The following is a 21004-nucleotide window of genomic DNA, read 5'->3' on the forward strand; positions in this document are numbered from 1 at the left end:
GAAGAAAGCTTTGACCTTTTCCAATGAAATCAAATGGGAGCTTCCAATAAAATCATTAAAGCTTACCTCTCCGCAGAGGAACATTCAGAAGTAAGAACCCTACCAAGGGGAGCCTTGCCCCAGCAGGAGGAAAGGATACAAGCTCTGGTAGAGCGGGATGAGCGACTTGACGGCTCTGCTGGCATTGATGCACGTGGCACATATGAGGCTTGGCAGCAGCTTTGCAGTCACAATTGCTCCATCGAAGAGAGGACCGAAAAATGGCACCTGTGGACCCCCAAATAAAAACAACACATGTAAAGCCGAGCCAACGGAAGCTGAAAGGTTAGCATAGAGCACAGGAGCAACTTCCAAAATCACAAACAGAAACAACATGCCTGACTCCCAGGGGATTTTCACAGCAAGGCATCTGCTGCTTAAAAAAGGCACCAGGGAGGCAAGAGGAGGCAAGTTTCACGCTGCCCTGCTCTAGACAGTGAAGTTATTCAGTTACATTACAAGTGTTAGCTTGCTCCAGGTCTCTTCTCTAGATCACGGGCACAGAGAGACTCCTCCAAGTACAGCACCACAACACAGAAACAAACCACCTCCACGGGCTGTAGCTGCAGGGCCATTACCAGCCAGGTCAGCACAGTCAGTTGGGTGGTACCCTTGCTAGCACAACATGCTGTATCTTGCATTATATTATTGATGTTTGGAACAATAAGCATCAGACCCACCATAGAAGACCAGTACATTATTTTGCCATAAAATGGTATGACCACATTGTTTTCCACAGTGAAACTTCTAGTATGATATTAATCCCCCAATTTTTTATTTTAAGCTTTTAAATCTTCCATAACTGCCATCAGTATACTTTACATGTATATGCACATTTCACAGAATATTCAACTGGGTAAACATGAGCTTGTTATGCATATGAACAAAATTCATCTATGAATTTGAAATTGATATTCCATTTTGAGTAGATACTAAGAGCTGTTTTCTGTCTTGCATCCCAACAGGAGACCCTGATTCAATGGCTGAATCCCACACTGGCAGGAGTTTTTGCAAAGAAGTATTTGTTTCAGATAATCCTCTATAAACTCCTTCCATGGACTTCACTGAAGGGGGGGGGGGGGGGGAAATTGAGCTGAGCCAAGATAACGAGGTCTGTGGAAAGCTGAGAAGATGGCAGAAAACTACCACCTCTCAGAGGCAGTCCCTCAGAAACACGGCTGGGACAGGCGCAAACAGGTCTATCCCGGCATAGCATGCAAAGGTGTTAAAACACTGTTCCTTCAGCGTTACCGCCAGAGGAAACCACCATATAATGTCATTTGGTGACATATGGCTCTTCAGATAAAGGCTATACTAGGTAAAAGAGACACTTTATAAAAGTGAAAAATGTCCAGAATTGCATACATGTAAACAGACTTTGCCATGTCAAACTCCAAAAATTTTAATGCTTAAATATATAATAAATTTTAATATTTACAAGTAGTCAAGCTCATTTCCCCTTCACAAACTAAAAATTAAAAAAGCCAACCCCAACCAAAACCCTGAACAGAAGCTAGCAGCAATTATCAATATTTAAGCTATGGATTTTTTCCATCTGTATAGAGGCTTATCACATAAATAAATACCCTCTATTATTCTTCTGCAACTGCTTGTGGGTGACTGTGACAGTCATTCAATAAATGGACAAAGGGAATAATATAAATCCCCTGCATCTAGGGAATTCCTCTAATTAGAAGTGGCAATGAATTACAGAAGAAATTTGGTTTTAATATAACATCTGCAAATGACAGCTGTCTTTTCACACAGTTATTTTGTCATTCCTTTACTTAAAATAATTACCCACACCCCAAAAAAGATTAGTGTAAAATGTTTCCATAGTGGTTTTGCCTTTTTTTTTATGCTAGCATTACTATCCAGGCAGTTAGAAAGAAAGGTGACAGAAAGAAAATCTGTGCCACTGAAGTGATGTTCTAGAGCATCAAGTTTTTCCTCTTCAAGCAATAACATTTCTAAGTGAAATTTTTAACACATACTCTGTTTACAAGTATTGACAAAAGGAAAAAAATGTAAAACTATATTTTTATGTAAGTTCAAATAAGGAGGTTAAGTACATACTAGTATTAAAATTATACTAACATACAAGCACCAGATATTTAAAGTCAGAATTGCACTTATGTATGCTACTGTACAGAGAAATTCATTGTCATGCTTTTTGACAAGCAATTTTTGCTTACAGGACTTTGTTTCACTGTTTCAAAACCACCTGCAGTCTAGGGAGTGTGGTAGATTTTCTTAACACTGTATTACAGAATTTACATACTTAAAATATGGACAAGGAGTGTATATTTTATACACCTTATATATGTGTGTCTATATAAACACATACACATATATACATTTGCTCAGATTTTTAAAAAAAAAATCTTTCGGTGGGCACCTTCCAGCAAATTTATCAAACGTATCTCCAATTTGTCTGAGGTTCTAAAACAAAAAGTTCAATAATTGTTTTCTCTGAAAGTTTAATAGTCATACTCCAATCACTCATACTTTTCTGTACTATAAAATTTCTTTTAAACAGAGAAGTAGGCTAATTCAAGCTGAACCCTAAAAATTGAGAGCTTTCCTTAGCATCCCTGAACTCTGTCCCCACAGTGTACAGATAAGAGTGCAGTGGGTGCTCTTTGGTGTGACTTCCATGAAGTTGGGAAACATGCTTTTTTCAAGCATGTTTCAAATAATCAAACAGATTATTTCAAGAACTGTGTCCTAGGGACATGTTTTGTCTACAAGTACACATTTTTCACAACCCAAAGGTGGCATACACTAGCAGGTGGAAAAAAGAAAATAATGCAAAGGCTGGAAGTGACTTTGTATGAGAGCGATTGATTTTACATTACCAAAGAAAAACAAGCGTAACCCACATGAAACCAGAACCAAGAGCAGTATTTCCCCAAATTGGTTCATAGCTTTTCGATGTGCGGGGCTAACCCCCTGGAGACCTGCAAAGGCATCGCTGCCCTGCCTTACAGCAGCAGCGGAGCCAGCAGGCCTTGCTGCTCCCCGGCAGGCTCGGGGTCCACAGAGCCCGCTGCAATACGAGGAGCATTCAACCGGACCATGCGCCCGCGTGGACACAAAGCTCAGAGTTATTAATTCCCGAGCAGACCTACCGGCCACGCCGAGGGTCATTAAAGTCAATGGAACTCGCATATCGTCAGCTTCCATCTGTACAGGGGGCTCTGCCTTAACGAGGAGTTTGAGGGGGGAGACCAACTGAATGCATAGGGACATGCTCCCTGCTCAGTACTTTTCTGTAAGTTGGCATTTGAGGAAAACAGGGGTTCGAATGGTTACAAAAAATATATTATGCTTTGACACGAATCAATTAAAAAAAAAAAGGAGTAAAGGGAAATATTCCCTTCCTTGAGTACTCCAAATGTCAATGCAAGTTATCCATGAAGCAAAAATTAATATTCAGCCCATTGCAAACACCTGCTTCATTACAATTTCCAAGAAAAAAAAAAAAAAATCATTATTTCTGTTGCACACACTAAAAGTAGGCAAGGTTAAATAAACCTTTTGAGCACAAAGACTTCCCCTCTATAGCAAGCAGCACTAGTTAAAAGAGTGGGGAATGGGTAAATTATTGTACCAAATGGCTGAGAATTAATCTCTGATGACTAGCTGCAATCTAACGAGGCATCTGTGTCCCAGGGAACCCACAGTATGTCCCTGGCGGTATGTGCAGTGTGTAGAGTCTGCCTGGCATTCTTTGTCCTCTTTTGCAGGCAGCTTTTCGTCTCATTGTTCAGAATATCCTCATGCATCTGTGACGCGTGGAATGCATTCACACTAACAGACTTACTATTGTCTTCCCTCAGAAGCTTTGTCGAGCAAAGACTGCATCACGGTTCCTGATAATTATATTGCTTAATTAATCAAGACAAAAAAAATTTGCAAATCATTGCCCGGTTGCCAAGCAGGGAGATAAAAAATGAAAACAATACAAGCTGAAGCAATATAACAAAAGTAACAGCTATCTGATCAGAAATTCTTATATAATGAAGCTATTAATGCTAAATCGGTTAATGTTAACATTGCTCCAGGTGTCTCTACTTAGATGCAAACAAAAAGGCTAACATTATGTATATAAAAGGCCAAATGTTGCCATGGATTCTGTAACCTGATAGAGAGGACAGCCTTTTCATTTGATTAGGGAATGCAATTTAAATACCAGGGACTGAAGCCAAACAACAGACATTTCTCTCTGCAAGCCTCTTTCATTCACCCTGGGGTCAGTAGCTGGTGAACAAAAGGTCAGCCACACTTGCCCTGGAAATGTCTGGATTAATTTTATTACATTGTAATGGTTTGTACTTTAAATGTAGGGATAACACTAAATTTCCAGTTAGCTATTATTCTTTCTGCCCGTTGGGTATTTTTGACTAATATGTAAGATGACATAGCTTTTCTCGATTGGTTCATAGAATTTTGAAGTATGTTCATAACACTAAAGTCTGATTTTCCTGATGGAGCATTAAAAGCTAAAATTCCCAAGAAGTAAATTGCAGAGCTCAAAATCAAGTGTAGGAAAAAACCCCACTATTCCAATTTATAAAAAATTTTCAAGTTTGAAATGTCTACTGGCAAACCACTGGTTGTTAATATATCATAGCTCCGTCATTCACAACTCAAAAAATATTGTATACAGCTGGTAAACATGCCATCTGATGTATGCATTTTTCCACAGGCAGTTATTCTCTTGGACAAATATTGTCCCTTATATAAGGAAAATGGTATTTATCACACTGATTACTTTCATAAAGTATATTTTAAATACATTTTTGCGTCCATAATGTACCAGACAAGCACTTAATAAAGTAGCTTTTTTATACATATGCACATACACACCTGACATTTTGCAAAGAAAAAAATGTATTATTGCCAAAAAAAGTCTAAAATGTGGGTGCATAACAATGATTTAAACAGAAAATAGTAAGCCTCAAGTACTTTGTTTGATGTAAGGATATCCAATGCCTACATCTTCCCATTGGGTCAGATTATGACGACGGTCTCAAAAACATGGGAGGTTATGCACAGTACCATATGTACAACAGTAACCAAACTGTATGGGGTGAATTAATAGCAAATGAGGAACTTAAATCTTTATTTTTTAGCTTTTATTGCCTCACATTGGAAATTCACAATGATTTTAAACATTGTTCTTTGAACAATAACTCCTATGGGTTGAGAATTCTGAAATATTTCTTTAAGCGCTAAGCATGAATATAAAATGAATTAGAAGCCATTTCGATTGCTATTAATAATTCTAGTTTTAAAATAAAAGCTCATTGCTCAGCATACTTTTAAACTGAGATGGACAGACTATATTTCGTATTTGCTGGAAAAAAAATCCCCAAACTCTAAAACACTGAGCTTTATTTAAGCAACAAAACTGCTGGTCACTTGCATAACACATACAATAGATCCAATAAAGCAGTCAAAACATACCTCCGGTTTCTTCATTATCTCTATGAAAAACATGTGATTCTTCATTGGATAAATAACAATTAAAACATCTCCAAAATCTGTTGGTATAATGCCTCTGCGGTAGTTCCTGGTGTGTTCAGACCAGACGATGTGAACCTCATCATTTCCCAAGTGACGAAGCTGCAACAGCAAATTGGCTCTTTATTAATCAGAGTGATAACAACAGTTTATGAGGGGTCATGGCTTACAAATTGAATTACAATGCTCAATAGTAGAAATATTTCATTACAGAAAAAGTTAAAATATTGTTTTTCTCCAGTTGCTCATGAAAAGATCAGCTAAATAATTTGCTTCATTCAGAATGCATTGTTGTCTGATGGCTTAATTAAGTAATTATCAAACTAGCCATTAGCACAATATGTAAATGTACATTACCTACAATAATTTAAGATGGAAATCTGAATTACTAGAACAAAACATTAACCAACAGAACATCATATTCCAGCTAAAATAAGGAGGCTGTCACAGAAATATGAAATGCCTTGACTCAGGATGTCAAGAAACTTTCCATCATGAACCACTGTTACTGAATTTATGATATCACAAATATCTCCCTGCTGACTCTGTCTAGAGAGGACTTTTGTTTGAAAACATAAGCAAAATATCTGGGCAATGTGAATTAGAGAAGAATGGGCAATACTGTGAGAGTTACTTTTTTATTTGGAGCAGAGTTGCATAAAATATGGATAAGATTTAAATGTGACATATACAAAATGCATCTGAAAGCCTGTGTGTTTGCTTTGTTATTGGAGGAACTGGAGGTGAGCTAACAGATGGCAAAAAGTATTTGGCAATCATGTACAAGCTACGCACAATAGTTTCAACTGTAAGCTTTAAAGTTAAAATTTAATCCACATGCAGAATGCTAGCCCAAAGCATAAAGAGAATTTAAGTCCCACTTAAAGCTTAAAAGACCACCCCTCCCAATTTGGTGCTAGCCCCTGGAACAATGTGCACAATAGACCTAACAAAGAAGCCAAAATGTAGCTCTGCCTTCTTCACTGTCTCCGTGCAGGGGAAAAAAGAAAAAAAAGGAAAAAAAAAAAAAAAAAAGAAAAAAAAAAAGTAGCGATTTTCCTTGGTACATAACAACTAACTACTCTCAGCACACCTTGTATCAGCCTATATTGTACCACTGTATTTTCCCTCTTCAGAACCAGGCAGCGCCTTTAAAAGTAAAGACTTGCACTCCTACATATTGGCTGGCAAACTGTACCCTAGTTGTAAGAGAAACATGGCAAAAACATAATACATTATGAGAATCAAAAAGTTAAAACTATGAACTTTGCTTACAGTTTATCCTCTAGCAGAGTAAAATAAAGCTAAGTTCATAGAGTGACTTAGATTCTCAGTTTATTTTAAATGAAACAGAAGATAGAGAGTTGTACTTTATTTGCACCTACAAATAAAAGACATTTTTAGTTCTGTTCAAAGAAAATACAAACCATTTGTGTCTTATAAAAATATGGAAACATTAACAATAGTGTTACTAGAGCTTCTTACATGTACAAAATACTGTTCTCATGATCATCCTGATTTCTGTGCATTCTCTTCTATTTTCTTAATTGCTCAGTAAAAACAAAAGCAACATCCAAGGAAATACTTATGTCGATAATATCAGTGCAGACCGATACATACAAAACTAAGCACTAATTTGTACATGTACAACAAAATTCTGATTTCACTTTCTGTGAACAGATGCAGCTAGGTCACCTTAAAAGTGATTAAAAGCAAGATGTAAAGTTCAGTCTTAAAAAAACAAAAATCTGCCTGGCTACAAGACTTTGTGCACAACAGGTTATACATACTGAGGATCTAAGTGTTTGGCAAGGCTATCCCACACACAGCCGAAGCTGAGCTGTAATTTTCTATGAAAGCTGAGCGAAGGAAGGATCGAGTTCACACCAGCTGTATTCAGAGCAGCCCAACGGCAATGTATTTGTGAGCGGTGCCCACAATTTATCAGGCTGAACCCAACGCATCCTGATACTAGAGTGAGTTCTGGCACTAGCTTTGCAACACAGAGAAAGCCTACAACGGCGGTATTTAGCAACCTCTGCTTTAAAAAGCCCAACAAATAAATATGGAAACAGAATTCTGTAAGGTGATGCAATTGTCCAGTTGCACAGGGCAGCTCACAAACTGAACACAGCTCTTCTTTCTACAAAAACAAACCGTGAAGAAAAGGCTCTGTACTGCCTTGCCTCCTATTGCTTTTGGAGTGGTAAACAGCACATACCGCTGCAAAAACAGTAACCAAAAGATGCCCAAATACTGCTTAAGAGACCCTTTTTAAATCACAAGGAACTATTCTGATAATAATCAAACACTTTTCATACTGAAGAATCCCAAAACACTTTGTACTTATATCACATCCAAGAGAACAAAATTCAGTAAACAGGGAGAAGTTAGATCAACTGAGGCTGGCTGTGCTTGTTTGAGACAGGAAGTGATGGCTATGAGCTCAAAATCTTGCAAACATCATGTGATCAAAAATTACTACCTTTGCTACAATCCTCATCGCATGCTAGTAACTCATTTTAAAGCTTGACTTACTACCTGTCACCGTTTTGAAGTCATACATCCTTAATCATTGCATTTATAAGGCATAATGTTACAAATATAAAATTAGTATTAATCAAAAATATTTGGTCTTGAAAGATAATTTCATTGATAAAAAAACATTACAATAATCTTATCAGTGACAACAAACCAGCTGCTGTTTTCCTGTATCGCTCATTCAAAATACAAGCTGTGGGACAGACTCAGTACCCTGAAGGACATTAGCAAGTTTTGCTTAAAGGTCTAAAGCAACAGAGACAATGCATTTGGAGCCAGAGTCCCATGCTATGCTCCCCATGCAGTTTACGGGTGGGGAAAACAAAGAAAAAACATTTTAAAAAATCCCAAAGCAGCCAGGAAATAAGATATATATTAAAAAGCAAAAAAAACAAACAACAGACCAGCTCAACCACAAGTAGTCAGAATTTTTAAGTTTATTGCTGACGTGAACGATCTCTCTACAAACATTCAGGGAAGGCAACTCCTGAAATTGCAACTGCTTCTCCTCCCCGAGTGAGCTGACAGTGCACTAATTTTTAGCCTGCACATAAAAGCAGTTTCCAGTTTCGCTAACACGAACAAAATATATACATTCTCAGCCGCACGCACTCAGACACAGCCACAGCTTGATGTCTCAGCTACGCCGAGCATTCAACGCCTGGAAGCTGGGTAGCTGGGTCAATGTATAGCTTCTGACATGCGTCACGCCATCGTTAATCATATCTGGTCTGCGTTTCCTCAGCCCTAATCTGGGCGTCGGACCGCAGCCGGCAGCTCCAGAAGCAGCCAGCCTCCGCGCTGGGAGGCTCGCCGAGCGCCACCGCTGCTCCCCTTCGCTTGAGCAAATAGTTTTCAAGGCTCCCCGCTTCGGCTGGGCTGCACGCTGCCTGCCAGGCAACACGCCGCCGCTGACACTGGTCACGGTACACACCTAATGGCCTGACCTCCTTTCCCTGCTAATTGCATTACACAGCCAGCTGGCTCCAGAGAGGAGTCGTCTGTTTGACTGAAGAATTTCTGCTTTTGGGGAGGCATGGCTGCTACTTTTGCTAAGTAACAGTCGGGCCTGACATCCCCATTGTCTGGCTGACAGTGTACCCATCCTAAAATCTAAGTTTTATTTGTAAATTAACCAAGAAACTTCCTGCCAGAACAGTGCTGCCTGGAGACTGATAATGTGTGCCTTTCATTCCCTTTCACTCTTACTGTATCACTGCCAATTTGTTTTTCTGCTGCTCGCCAGCCCTAGGCTATAAAAGCCTTGTAAGACATAAGTGCAATTATAGTCCTGGAGTCAAATGAATTGGACAAATCCAATAGCACAGCTCTGTCCCCACTTTGCAAACCCCTACAGCAGTTAGATTAGCTGCTAAAAATCTAATCTAGCTCTAGCTAACAAATTTCTGCAGCAAAGGAGCAAGAGTTCAGTATGGGGTTGCAACCAGATTTCTGAATTGAAAAAGTTCTGCTATGACAATGGAGAAGATGAAATAAATCACTTAAAAATTTTGCAGCTCATTTTTAAACCGTTAAGTACAATTTAGGTAGAACAAGACAGGGGACGGCAGGATGCTGTTACTATGATTGATTTTCATTCTTTCCACAAGACAGCCAGATAAAAAAAAGTTTAGAACCAATGATGCTGAACCCTATAGCAGCGAAAGGTATCAGCTGAATTTTGATCATTCCACTGGAAAAGATTTCTTCCAGGGCTAAGAAGTATTTGGAGAGGTTTTTTCTTTATCCCCCTCCCCCCGGCCCCCGAATGAGCAATATAATATGTCAGCATATACTTCAAATAAAGGAATACAAACTGCAAATTACAACTGGACTGCACAAAAATGAGGGGCCAAGTTCATCCTCAGTAGAAGTGCACTTATTCTTATGCATTTATACCAGAAATGAATTTATCCTCTTGTGTTCAGTAAAAATAAAGAACCATAATAACATATTTAAGTAAAATTACTGCATCTGCTTAATTCCCCAGCCCACAGAATTTATGGCCTGCTGTACTACTTCCTTGGCCAGCAGGTGGTAAGACCTTCTGTTCAGCTCCAGAGCTTGCGAGCCAGGCACACTGATTGGTATTGAATTCTTTTTGCCTGTCTGTAGGCAAAATAAGCAGAGAAGAAGCCACAGAAATGACATAAAGATTTCAGAGATAAGGGGGACCTTAGATCCCAGATAGTATCCATGCAACCCTATCTGATGGAAGCACCGGGAAGGCAAGAAAAAAGTTGTGGCCCCCATTGCATCCTGATTGGCAACATGATAAAATTTTCTCCTCCCAGTAATACTGTCCTCTAACACCACATATAGTTCTATTGCAGCAAACATTAAAACGGAGCAGGTACTGAATGACAACATCGTAATCTGCCTTCCTCCCACACGCTGCTATGAAAAAAGCGGCATTAACAGAAAAAAAGTAATAAATATAAAATAATCTTTTTAACCTGAACATACCATCCCAATAACCTGAGGTGAGGACTTAAGCCCAGCATGCACTAACTGTTCAGTGAGCAAGTGGAAGTATTAAAATACTTATGATGACATTGAAAGTTGCCACGATCTCAGAAGCAACATTGCATTTGATCACGACCGTTAGCCAGATACTGCAGAATTCACAAGCGCAGTTTCGACAGGTAAGGGAAATAAATACATTTTCCTCTTGTTTAAGAGTATGTTGCAGGCAAACACACGTTTCTTTTCAAGCACACATGCCAGTTGGGGTCTGCACATGCAAAGGCTGCCAAAATCAACATGGGACTTCTGCGGACTGAGGAATTTTGTTGCTAAAGCATCCATGTACTTGCTTTGATGTATTTCAGTATATGGCCTCCACAGCTAAGGTTCACAAGTGAAATTTCAAGAAACTGACACTTTTAGGGTTATAAGAGTTCTTGCAGGATGTTTGATATTGTCTTTAGAAATGGTTTCGATATACACTCATGCACAAAACACTGGTTTCAAATGCAGGCTAGTTCATCCATCAGCTTTTTCAAAGAATTAGAGAACTATCAATCTTCCAGAAATTTTACAGTGCTTCTGAACTGCATTTTACCTCCACTCTTAGCTGCAGTTTTGTAAAATTTGTTAAGAAGTCTATGCTAATTTGCACAGAAATACCTGCTTGCTTACAAAAGAGCTGTGACAAATTAAACGGAACTGTTCTGTGCAGAAGCACAGAACCATGGAAGACTACACGTTAAAAGAGACCTCTGGAAGTCATCTGGTCCAACCAACCGCTTACAGCGGGGCCAGCTCCCGAGGTCCATTAGGTTGCTCAGAGCTTTGTCCTTCTTTACAGGAATACACAGTTTGATCCCTGCAGGGTTCCATTCCTATAGCAGATTTAAGGGTTTTTTGAAAGTCTTAAAGCAATTACTTTGCAGTATTTTCTGTGGATAGTATGTACTGGAGCTGGCCTTGTTTCCTAGCACTTCAAGACTTGGAGTCTGGCAACTACTAAATGCTTTTGCTTCCTGCCCCCCCCCCCCCCCCCCCCCCCCCCAAAAGAAGAAATGCTCTTAAAGCAAACATAGGAAAGACAATTAAATAGAATAGCCAGACTCTCTCAATGTCTGTGTTAATCCCTAACGTGGGTGGGAATTAGGAGAATTAGTAAAATAGACTGTTTGCAATTAAAACGCATTTCTCCCCTTGCGGTAGCTCTGTCAGACTGTGCTCTCTCCTCTCCCAGGTGATGTATGACTCAACAGCTAGACAATATTTCACTGCCTTTGCTATGCTTCCATAAAATCCAGGAGCTATGACTTACAAGGGAAGATTAGACTAAACGACCACAATTTGTGTAGGAAAAATAAGACTGGGAAAGACATGGTAGCAGTTCTCAAACATGAATAAGTCTGCTGCAAAATGATCTGTTCTCTATATCCATACAAAATAGGGTAAGAATAAATGGGCTTAAATTGAAGCAAAGTAGATGCTACAAGAAATTTTCTCATGGTACAAGAAGTGGAGCATAGAAATGCGTTGCCTAGGGAAACTGTAAAGCATTCATCACTGGAGTTTTTAACTAGCAGCTAGATAAATACTGGCCAGGAACAATAAAAATACAGATAGTCCTACCTTGGTAAAGTGATAGAGACTATACAGCCTCTTAATATGTACCACAGCCCTACTTCCCTATCCTAAAGTACTCAGATTACATTTTTTTTCCACAGTCATGTAAATCCACTAATATGAAGATAATGAGTTGCATACATAAAGACAAACATGTAATTTTGTTGACTTTCTTTTTTTAATGACAGATATCACAATAAAAAAAGAAAGGAACTAGCTTTACTATTAAATGCTGGGTAAGTTTTCAGGACTGGTCATCAGAAATTCCACCTTTTTATTTCGAGGAAAAGCACGCGTTATTTTGAAACTGGACGACAAATACAATCACCCAGTAACAAATTTATAGATAATTTTCAGAGCACAATAGTATCACATGGTAGACTGGATGGCTGTAGTAGTATTATTACCGCACATTAACAACCTATGTAGGACAAGTTGCCAATCCTAATTAAAAAGGCAAAGATTTGGTATGCACCTAAAATCTTATTTGACTCTAAGCAGCAGTTGGCAAGCACCATAATCTCAAATCACTCCTTGTTAGGAGAGACAAATGATTAAGTACTGATACCAACAAAATTTTGGGCTGGGTTCTGGCCATCTTTGAAGCAGAGTCTGCTTGTCAGAATTGTGAATAACTGGATAATGGCTTTAAATATCAGCTGGCTGCTTTTGGTACTATGCTTGTCACTTCTCTTTCACTTCTTTTCTTTTCTGTTACACACTGGACGATTCATCTGCAAGGTTTTATTATGCTGCATTTGGTTGTTTTGTTCTACCAAACTACAACAGTTTTGGCAGGCAGACAACATACAAATGAAATTATTGCTAATATTATTACTAATGATGGTATTTGATGCTACCATGGAAACGTTAATTGTGTTTCAGAATCCAGAATTTAGATGCCATTTAATTCAGATAATCTAGCTGCAGAGCACCATGTGGCACAGCAAAGATGGCCTGCTAGGACCAGTTAGCACAATCTGTTTTCAGTTTAAACTTTAATTTAAGCACTTGAAGACTACAGACAACCTTTTGAAATACACAGCAAAATTATTTACCTTTTTGGTCAGTGAATCGTCGGAATCTGATGGCATTCTTGTAGACACATGAAAAATGATTTCCACCGTAGAGGTAGCATAATAGGGTGCCGTTTGTCCCGTGCTGCCATTGCGCTGCAGACCGCCCATGAACCCACCGTGTGTTGAAAGATCAACCTGATTGATCGAAAGTCGTAATTAGAAGAAATTTGGAAAGACTGATGAATAATCAATATTTATTTATATATCAAGGCTTGGTGAATTTACCACTCTAGAATTCTGTAGCTGTCCCAGAGAAAGAGAAGTCTTCCCCTACACGTTTGTGATCTTTGCATTACGTCTGTCTGCTTCCCATTCCTGTATTTGACATTTACTAAAAGTAATCATCTCTTAACTAGGTAGGGAGTCATTATCTATACAGCTATTTCACCTTCCTTCCAGCAAACAACAGCAAGGAAGCAAAAGCATTCTGTCGCGCAGCTGCTGTAAGGGCTATGCACTGCTTAGCAAGCCCACTCAAAGCGTACACAGAGAGAAATAATTATGAAGTGCAGAGAAAATATAAACAATCAGAAAAACTGCAAAAGAAATTGAAGATTTGTACAAGAAGAAAACCCTTAGAAGAAATTATTCTAGAAGATTATTCAGAAGAAATGCCTCTCTGAAGACAAGCCTGTGTCCAAAAGCTTGTTTGTTTTCCCAACTGCATCAGTCTAACTGAGGACGCTACCTCTTCCCGTAGACCTTGTGTCACTTAAATCCTTAAACATGAGACACAGCTACTATATATTTCCAAAAAACGTAAATGTTCATGTCGTTTAGGTTACTGACACACCATTTCAACAACACCAACTAAAACCAAACGTTTTTGTCTTTCATAAAGCAATCCTGTGGCTAGGTAAGTGGTCTGACCACATGAAGAGCTAAGAGGAGCCAAAATTGAGGTAAAATTATGCTATAGCTCTTAATGATGCAGAAAGCAGAAATGTCCACTGCAGCACCTGTCCATCAGAAACAGGAAAGATGTGTTCATCCAGAAGTAGCATGTGGATTTACAGCATTCTGCTAAAAAGGTGATCTTTTAAGTACTGCTAAATGTTAGTGTGTATTAAAATCTTTTTTTTTTTTGAGAATTAAAAAATATGCAGTGATATAAGCAGTTTGTTTTCCATTTACCTATTTTAACTGGCTTACATGGATTTTCGTAGGTCTTCAGCTCAAGTATGTTAGCTTGCCTAAATTTATGACTATTACCTCCCAGCCCAGTCCAGCAACAAAATCTTCATATGCCTGGCTTCCCCTTGCATTGGACAGTATTGAACATTTGTCCTCCTGTCCTTCTGCAATGTAAAACACTGCAATCTTGTGAGTTTCACGGCTGTAATTAAATGTAAAAGGAAACGAAAATTAAAGAAGTTTAAGCTCAAAAATTATTTTTTAGATCACTTGCACTCAAAAGCTATGAACCGGTGACCATGTTTAACTCTACATGTCCTTTTTTCTACGCACACAAATACATCACTCAATTTCAGTTGCAGAAATACAGTTTCGCTGATTTTTATTCCCCACGACCACACTGCACAGACACTGCAGTTCAGAGCACGGAGCAGAGTCTATGCCTTCCTTGCATCAGCACAAGAACTGATGACCAAGCTCAATTACAGGGTTAATTGCTTACATCCGTGCAACCTCGCCAAAGGAGATAAAATTGCACAGGTGTTAATGGGAGCATAATTTGACCTACAGAATTTTAATTATAGGATGATGCTATATGAGAAATTTAAAACATTATTGACTTTCAGATCCTGTGTTGAGTTTTACAAGGCTGACAGTGACAGTTGGCTGCTTTGAAAACAAGCTGAGTGGATTTGGTATGAAAATTGTTGGGATGCAAGAAAAATCAGACCTCTGCAATGCTGCAGACACTTTTCAAATAGCTGTATGTCAAATAATGAAAAATAAAACATAATATTCAGAACTCTATTCTGCCACTACCTGGCTGTAAAGTAACTGTATGGAGACAACCCCTTAAAATACTGCTCTTGACACAGGGATCATCCTGCAGAAAATAGTCCTTTGTGTGAGGTGAGCCAAAGTCACAAAAAATTTTGGAACTTCTTCCCTCCCCTCTCAGCTAAAGAAAACGGGAAATAGGTTGCTGTGTCTTATTATTTGCTACTGACTTTGAATTCTATGTGTATAGCACCAGTGAAAATAGCTTGTCCATTCAGATTCCAGAACTCTTTAGAAACAAACAATCCATTTTTCATACAAATACTTGTATTGCTAGCACATGCAATTTTAATGAATTTTTGGTTTTGGTGATGTACTTAGTCTTTCTTTGGAAACGCTAACCTTATAAATGGTGTGTTTAGTAAACGTTACCTACCATTGGCGGGAATCCAGATTTTTCAGTTCTCGCAGTAATTTTGAGTTTTTCTTAAGAAGATGAAAGCTTTTTCTATAAAGATACAAAAAAAAGATTTGAAGGAAAACGCAACACAGTACAGACACAGTATTTTCTCATTCAAATACCCAAGGGAATCAAATTAGCACGATTCAAACGATTTTTTTTTAAATTATTATTATTATTAACAATCGGCAGATGGCTACTTAAAATAACCACTGAAGCAGGTATATGTAAAAGTTCGAAACTATGTTCTGACTACCACCCAGCTATGTAATTCTCACTTTAAGTCTGTACACGTTTGGGGGTAGAAGTGAGAAGCGTAAGAGTACCGTAAACATGTTCTGAATTGTCTCTTCCTACCTTCTATCCCAGGAGTTCATTCCCAAGTCACTTAGCAACAGCCGACAGAAATAAAAGGATGCTTGAGGTTCAGCAGGACGTGGTTCTTCTTGACGGGCCACCTTCATACTGAAGTCTGAGCTGCATTTAAATATACACTCTTTTTCCTGGGCGCTCTGCCTCATCAGGGCTTCAGTGATCGCATTCTCTTGGTCGTAGGTCATACCAAAGGGTGGCGGCGACGGCTCATTGAGCTTTCGCTGGGGGTGTAACAGGCATTCAGGACTGGCGTTACCAATCTTTTCCAGCAATTGGTCGAGAGCGTCTTCTCCTTCTTCCACCTGAGAAATGTCTTTCTGGGAAATGAAGCGCTGCTCAGGGTTGCCTGAGATCACAAACGTGTTCGTTGCGCTCTGCCGCGGAAGGCAGCCCTCCAAAGGTCCGTACAATATTCTGCCATCCCAAGAGTACTTTCCTGAGATATCTCTGACAATTACCCTTACGTCCGAGGGGGTTGCTGCTGGCTCAGCGTCTGTCGTCTTTTCTGCAGGGATTTGGAGGTAAGATATGAGAGTGCTGTCATTAAACACGAAGAGCTGGAGGTTGGGACTCCGGAAGACTTCTGAGGACAGCTCGGAGGACTCCACGTAGGAGTTGTCGTGGTTCTCGCTAAGAAGACTGTGGAGAATAGCAGGGCCTCCGCTGAGCGGGTAGTGGCTCAGGTGATTCACCAGGTGAGTCATAACCATCCGCGCTGTTAAAGGTATCAATTCTAAATTCCTTCTCCTTTTTTCTAAAACGATCAATGAAAAGATAATAGATCAATAAGAGCAGCAAGAGGCAATTAAAAAAGAGCATCTGCAAATTTCTGTCATATTTCAGAAGCTTGCCTTAGTTATCCTGCTAATCCTTCCTGTTCAAGAAACTATTTATAATCACTTTCCAAGAAATTCTACCTGTCACACGTTTTTATTTTATCTCACCACATGCCCTTTGACATTTAGCCTACTGTGACATCCAGGTCTCCATACAACATGCAAAAGGTCCTGCACACCGATCCCACAATGCCTGCTGTCACTACAGTTTCATCTAGCAGGTTAAGGTGTTTCTCCTTACCACCTCTATTCCCACAGTCATCCCCACAGCAATCGTAGCAAGAGAGGGACAGGGAACAAGAAGTAAAAGGTGAACCAGAGATGCAACTAAAAACCAATGCTTCTCGATCTTTAGCAGCATGGTGGTCAAGTTTGTTGTACGAGGCAGGAAAAGACTTTCTGGATCCCAAGATGTTCCCCTCAGCACAGGCAAATACATCAGTTATTTCATAAACTGATCGTGCTCTGAGTTATGTTGTGCCTCCACTTCTCCTACTGGAATGTTATTCCAGAATATTACCCCTTTTACAGCCAGAAACCTTCTAATTTTCAGGTTTTGTTCATGTTCATTTTAAGACCATTTTTCTTTAGTTCAGTGTTTTCCTCTTTGCTTGGTATTTATAGCTTCTAACGCACTTTTAAACAACAGGTTTGTCCCTTTTCAGCCTTTTGCTAGCCTCAAAAAGCCAAAATTCTTCAGCCTCCTCTCATAAAAAAGGTTCTTTATTCTTTTCCTGAATCTCCTAGTAGTAAATCTCTGAATTAATATTTTTCAAAAACAAGCAAACCAAAGAACTTGTACGGCAATAACATATCCAAGATGAAAATCATCTCGTTCTACCTAAAACGACGTCGTGGTTTAAGGCCAGCTGGCAACAAAGCACCACACAGCCACTCGCTCGCTCCTCCCCCCTGGGCAGGATGGGGAGGAGAAAACACAACAAAAAGCTCGTGGGTCGAGACAAGGACAGGGAGGGATCACTCACCGCTTATGGTCACAGGCAAAACAGACTCGATTTTTGGGGAAAATAAACCAATTTAATTTGTTAACATCCAAATCAGAGTAGAATGATGAGAAATAGAACCATCTCTTAAAAACACACCTTCCCTCCACCCCTCCCTTCTCCCCGGGCTCAGCTTTGCTCCCAATTGCTCTACCTCCTCCCCCGCACCGGCGCAGGGAATGGGAATGGGGGCTGCAGTCAGTTCGTCCCACATTGTCTCTGCCGCTCCTTCCTCCTCAGGAGGAGGGCTCCTCACACTCTCCCCCTGCTCCAGCGCAGGGTCCCTCCCACGGGGGTCAGCCCCCCACGAGTTTCTCCAACCCAAGTCCTTTTCCACACACTGCAGTCCTCCACAAACCACTTCAGCATGGGCTTTACCACAGAGTCACGGCCTTTTTCAGGCCCAGCCACCTGCTCCACCGTGGGGTCCTCCACGGGCTGCAGGGGAATCCCTGCTCCCCCACACCTCCTCCCTCTCCTTCCTCACTGACCTCGGGGTCCGCACGGTTGTTTCTCTCACACCCCACTCCTCACTGGAGCTCCTCCTCTTCTTCTCCCATCTTCTTCTTCCTCTCCGCCTCTTTTTTTACTGTAGGTCACCTTCTCCCGCCTCCATTTTCCTCACCTTTTCACTCTCTCCCTCAGCACTCTTCTTCCCCTTCTTAAATACGCTACCACAGAGGCGCTACCGCCGTTGCTGATTGGCTCAGCCTTGGCCAGAGGCGGGTCCGGGTTGGAGCCAGGGAAACTTCTAGTAGCTTCTTCCCGTCGCTGATTGGCTCAGCCTTGGCCAGAGGCGGGTCTGAGTTTGGGGCCGGGGAAGCTTCTAGCAGCTTCTCACAGGAGCCAGCCCTGTAGCCGCCCCCCCCCCGCTACACAAACCCCACACAAACAACAAATGTACCTGACATGTAACTTTATCTTTTTGCTATTCACAACACGTCCTGCTCAGTAAGAAATCTGTGTAGAATAGGTTTTAATGTTTTTAACCTTTTCGTTAAAACTAGAAGTACATACACAAAAACAAAGAAAATAAGCTGTAGGATTGAAAAACAGTACAGTATCACAACCTGAAAATACTATTTTAAAGCATCACTACCAATCCAACATTATCTCGCACAACTTCCTACTGCATCTGTACTTTTGATTCTTCTGCAGAAATACATTAATGGACATTAATATATGAAATTACTTTAAATGGACATAATTCATAGTTGAACAGCCATTGTTTTAAAGGTTATTTTTAACAAGTGTTTGAAATAAAGATGATCTCTATGATAAATCACTTAGAGATAAATTATTTCATATGTTTGGATGCATACTTTTAAGTTGACTTTAAAAAGTTAGTAACAGAACGCACCTAGATCCAAATAATCTCTTTTCACTTCAGACACAGGTAGATTGTGAATCAGCAGGAATGGCATATTTATGCAGCTGCAGAATTTGGTCCAAATCGTACCTGTTCTTCTCAAATCACTCAGAACAGGCAAATTATCTATGACAATGGAGTCATTTTAACTGCAAAATTCAAGAAGGGCAGCTGCATGCTTCTGAAAGAAGTTTGATTTGGGGCTTATCTTATTTGTTGAATTTAATTTATATACTGAATTATAAGTAGTACCAAAGGCAAAACCAGCTTCTCGGTCTACCCTATCTCTGTACAAATTTCTCACTATACAGCACCTTAGTGTCATTTTCTTTCTCCTGTGATCTTCGTAAACAGCAATGTCAGCAACAAACTCGAACATCCTATTACAAAGGCAACTGAAATTCATCAAAAACGGGCACTGCCCAGTTTTCAAGGAATAGTTGCTACGTGCAGTGAGGAGAAGCATGTTTTCAAGGAAGAGATGTAACCGGGAAAGCTTTACTTCCTAGCTGCTGAACACTGACATGCTGGTCCTCACCACGCTCTGTGAACTCTCTTACCCTCGGCAACAGTGAGCAGGTTGCCCAAATCCGTGGAGGAGTGGCACTGGGCGGGCTCAGAGCTCTTGACATTCCCCAGTGGCAAAAATGGGTCGTAATCGCTGGACGAGAGATCCGCCAGACTCAGCACGTAATGGCTTTGCTGAGTATACGTGCTGGAGCCATTCACACAACAGTGCAGAACCTGCAAGCAGACAAGCATGACACTGAATAAGAGGTAATAAAGTGTACATTACAGTACCGACTTAAACACATTCAATGAGGAGTGACCCACCACAATTTTTACATGGTGAAAGCCAGGACATGCTACAAAAAACATCTATGTCTAAATACAGCATTTCTAAAATAACACTCTGCGCCAGCACTTACTTTGTACTTTAACAGCTCACTTCAGGAATTATTTTGTATTTTAACAGCCCCTTCCAAATAATTCAAATATTTCTGCAAAGATTATTTTCCCTGGCTCGTTGTTTTAAGCGTTTTACCTTTCTCTCTTCACCATCCTCTGTCTGTTCTACATCTCTGATCTTACCATCTTAATATTTTGCTTTCTTAACTTCTCATCTGTATGACTTCTGCCCACACTGCGAGAATTCACGATTTTCTACAGCTCGCTAAAAATGCTTCTGTGCCTAACAGGATCTGTGAAAGGCATCTTTAAACATCTAGACACAATAAATCACGTTCATTCCTCATACTCACTCTGTAAATATAGTCCAGTAAAGGAGCTTTGGATGCATGTTGATCTTCAAGAACACCAGCAGACACCGGCTCCAGTAGCATTTTCATGGGTAATGCCATACACCAATCCAACAAGCAAAGTAGCAGCGAAACTATAAACTACACAAAAACATGTTACGCATGTATTTAGGTATATTCTATTAAATTCACCCAAACGTAAAGGTATGAGTTTGAAAGTGTAAAATACAACTCTGGTTTCAAAGCGACTTCATTTAGCAACCATCTCGAACAGCACAAAGAAAGAATGGAGACTGCTCTTTTCAGTGACATACCTTTTTATCTGCTTCCACAGAGGAGTATTCAGCACTCGGCAAAAGAAATGCAATAGTGGCCACAAGGATCTACATTAAAATAAGCAAAATTCCAAAGAGACATTTAACTTCTTTCGCTATAAAGACAGAGCATGAACTTCATTTGAACAGGGTATGAAAAAGCTTAAAGGCTCTTAGGAGCATCTAACTGCCCTTGTAAAAT

General features: G+C 39.9%; 1 protein-coding gene across 1 annotated transcript in view; it reads right to left on the reverse strand.

Annotated features, from left to right (window-relative positions):
* Nucleotides 1-21004, reverse strand: part of RALGAPA2 (Ral GTPase activating protein catalytic subunit alpha 2) — a 137798-nt gene that overhangs the window by 50987 nt on the left and 65807 nt on the right. Inside the window, exons 29-37 of the mRNA XM_050894119.1 lie at nucleotides 20803-20871; nucleotides 20492-20629; nucleotides 19790-19973; nucleotides 16003-16774; nucleotides 15622-15693; nucleotides 14487-14610; nucleotides 13254-13409; nucleotides 5512-5670; nucleotides 140-267 (exon numbers count right to left, since the gene is read on the reverse strand). Of these exons, the coding sequence (XP_050750076.1) occupies nucleotides 140-267; nucleotides 5512-5670; nucleotides 13254-13409; nucleotides 14487-14610; nucleotides 15622-15693; nucleotides 16003-16774; nucleotides 19790-19973; nucleotides 20492-20629; nucleotides 20803-20871 (1802 nt within the window). The remainder of the gene's footprint in view (nucleotides 1-139; nucleotides 268-5511; nucleotides 5671-13253; nucleotides 13410-14486; nucleotides 14611-15621; nucleotides 15694-16002; nucleotides 16775-19789; nucleotides 19974-20491; nucleotides 20630-20802; nucleotides 20872-21004) is intronic.

The sequence above is a fragment of the Gymnogyps californianus genome, chromosome 3 (genome assembly GCF_018139145.2).
Source record: "Gymnogyps californianus isolate 813 chromosome 3, ASM1813914v2, whole genome shotgun sequence".
Taxonomy (NCBI): Eukaryota; Metazoa; Chordata; class Aves; order Accipitriformes; family Cathartidae; genus Gymnogyps; species Gymnogyps californianus.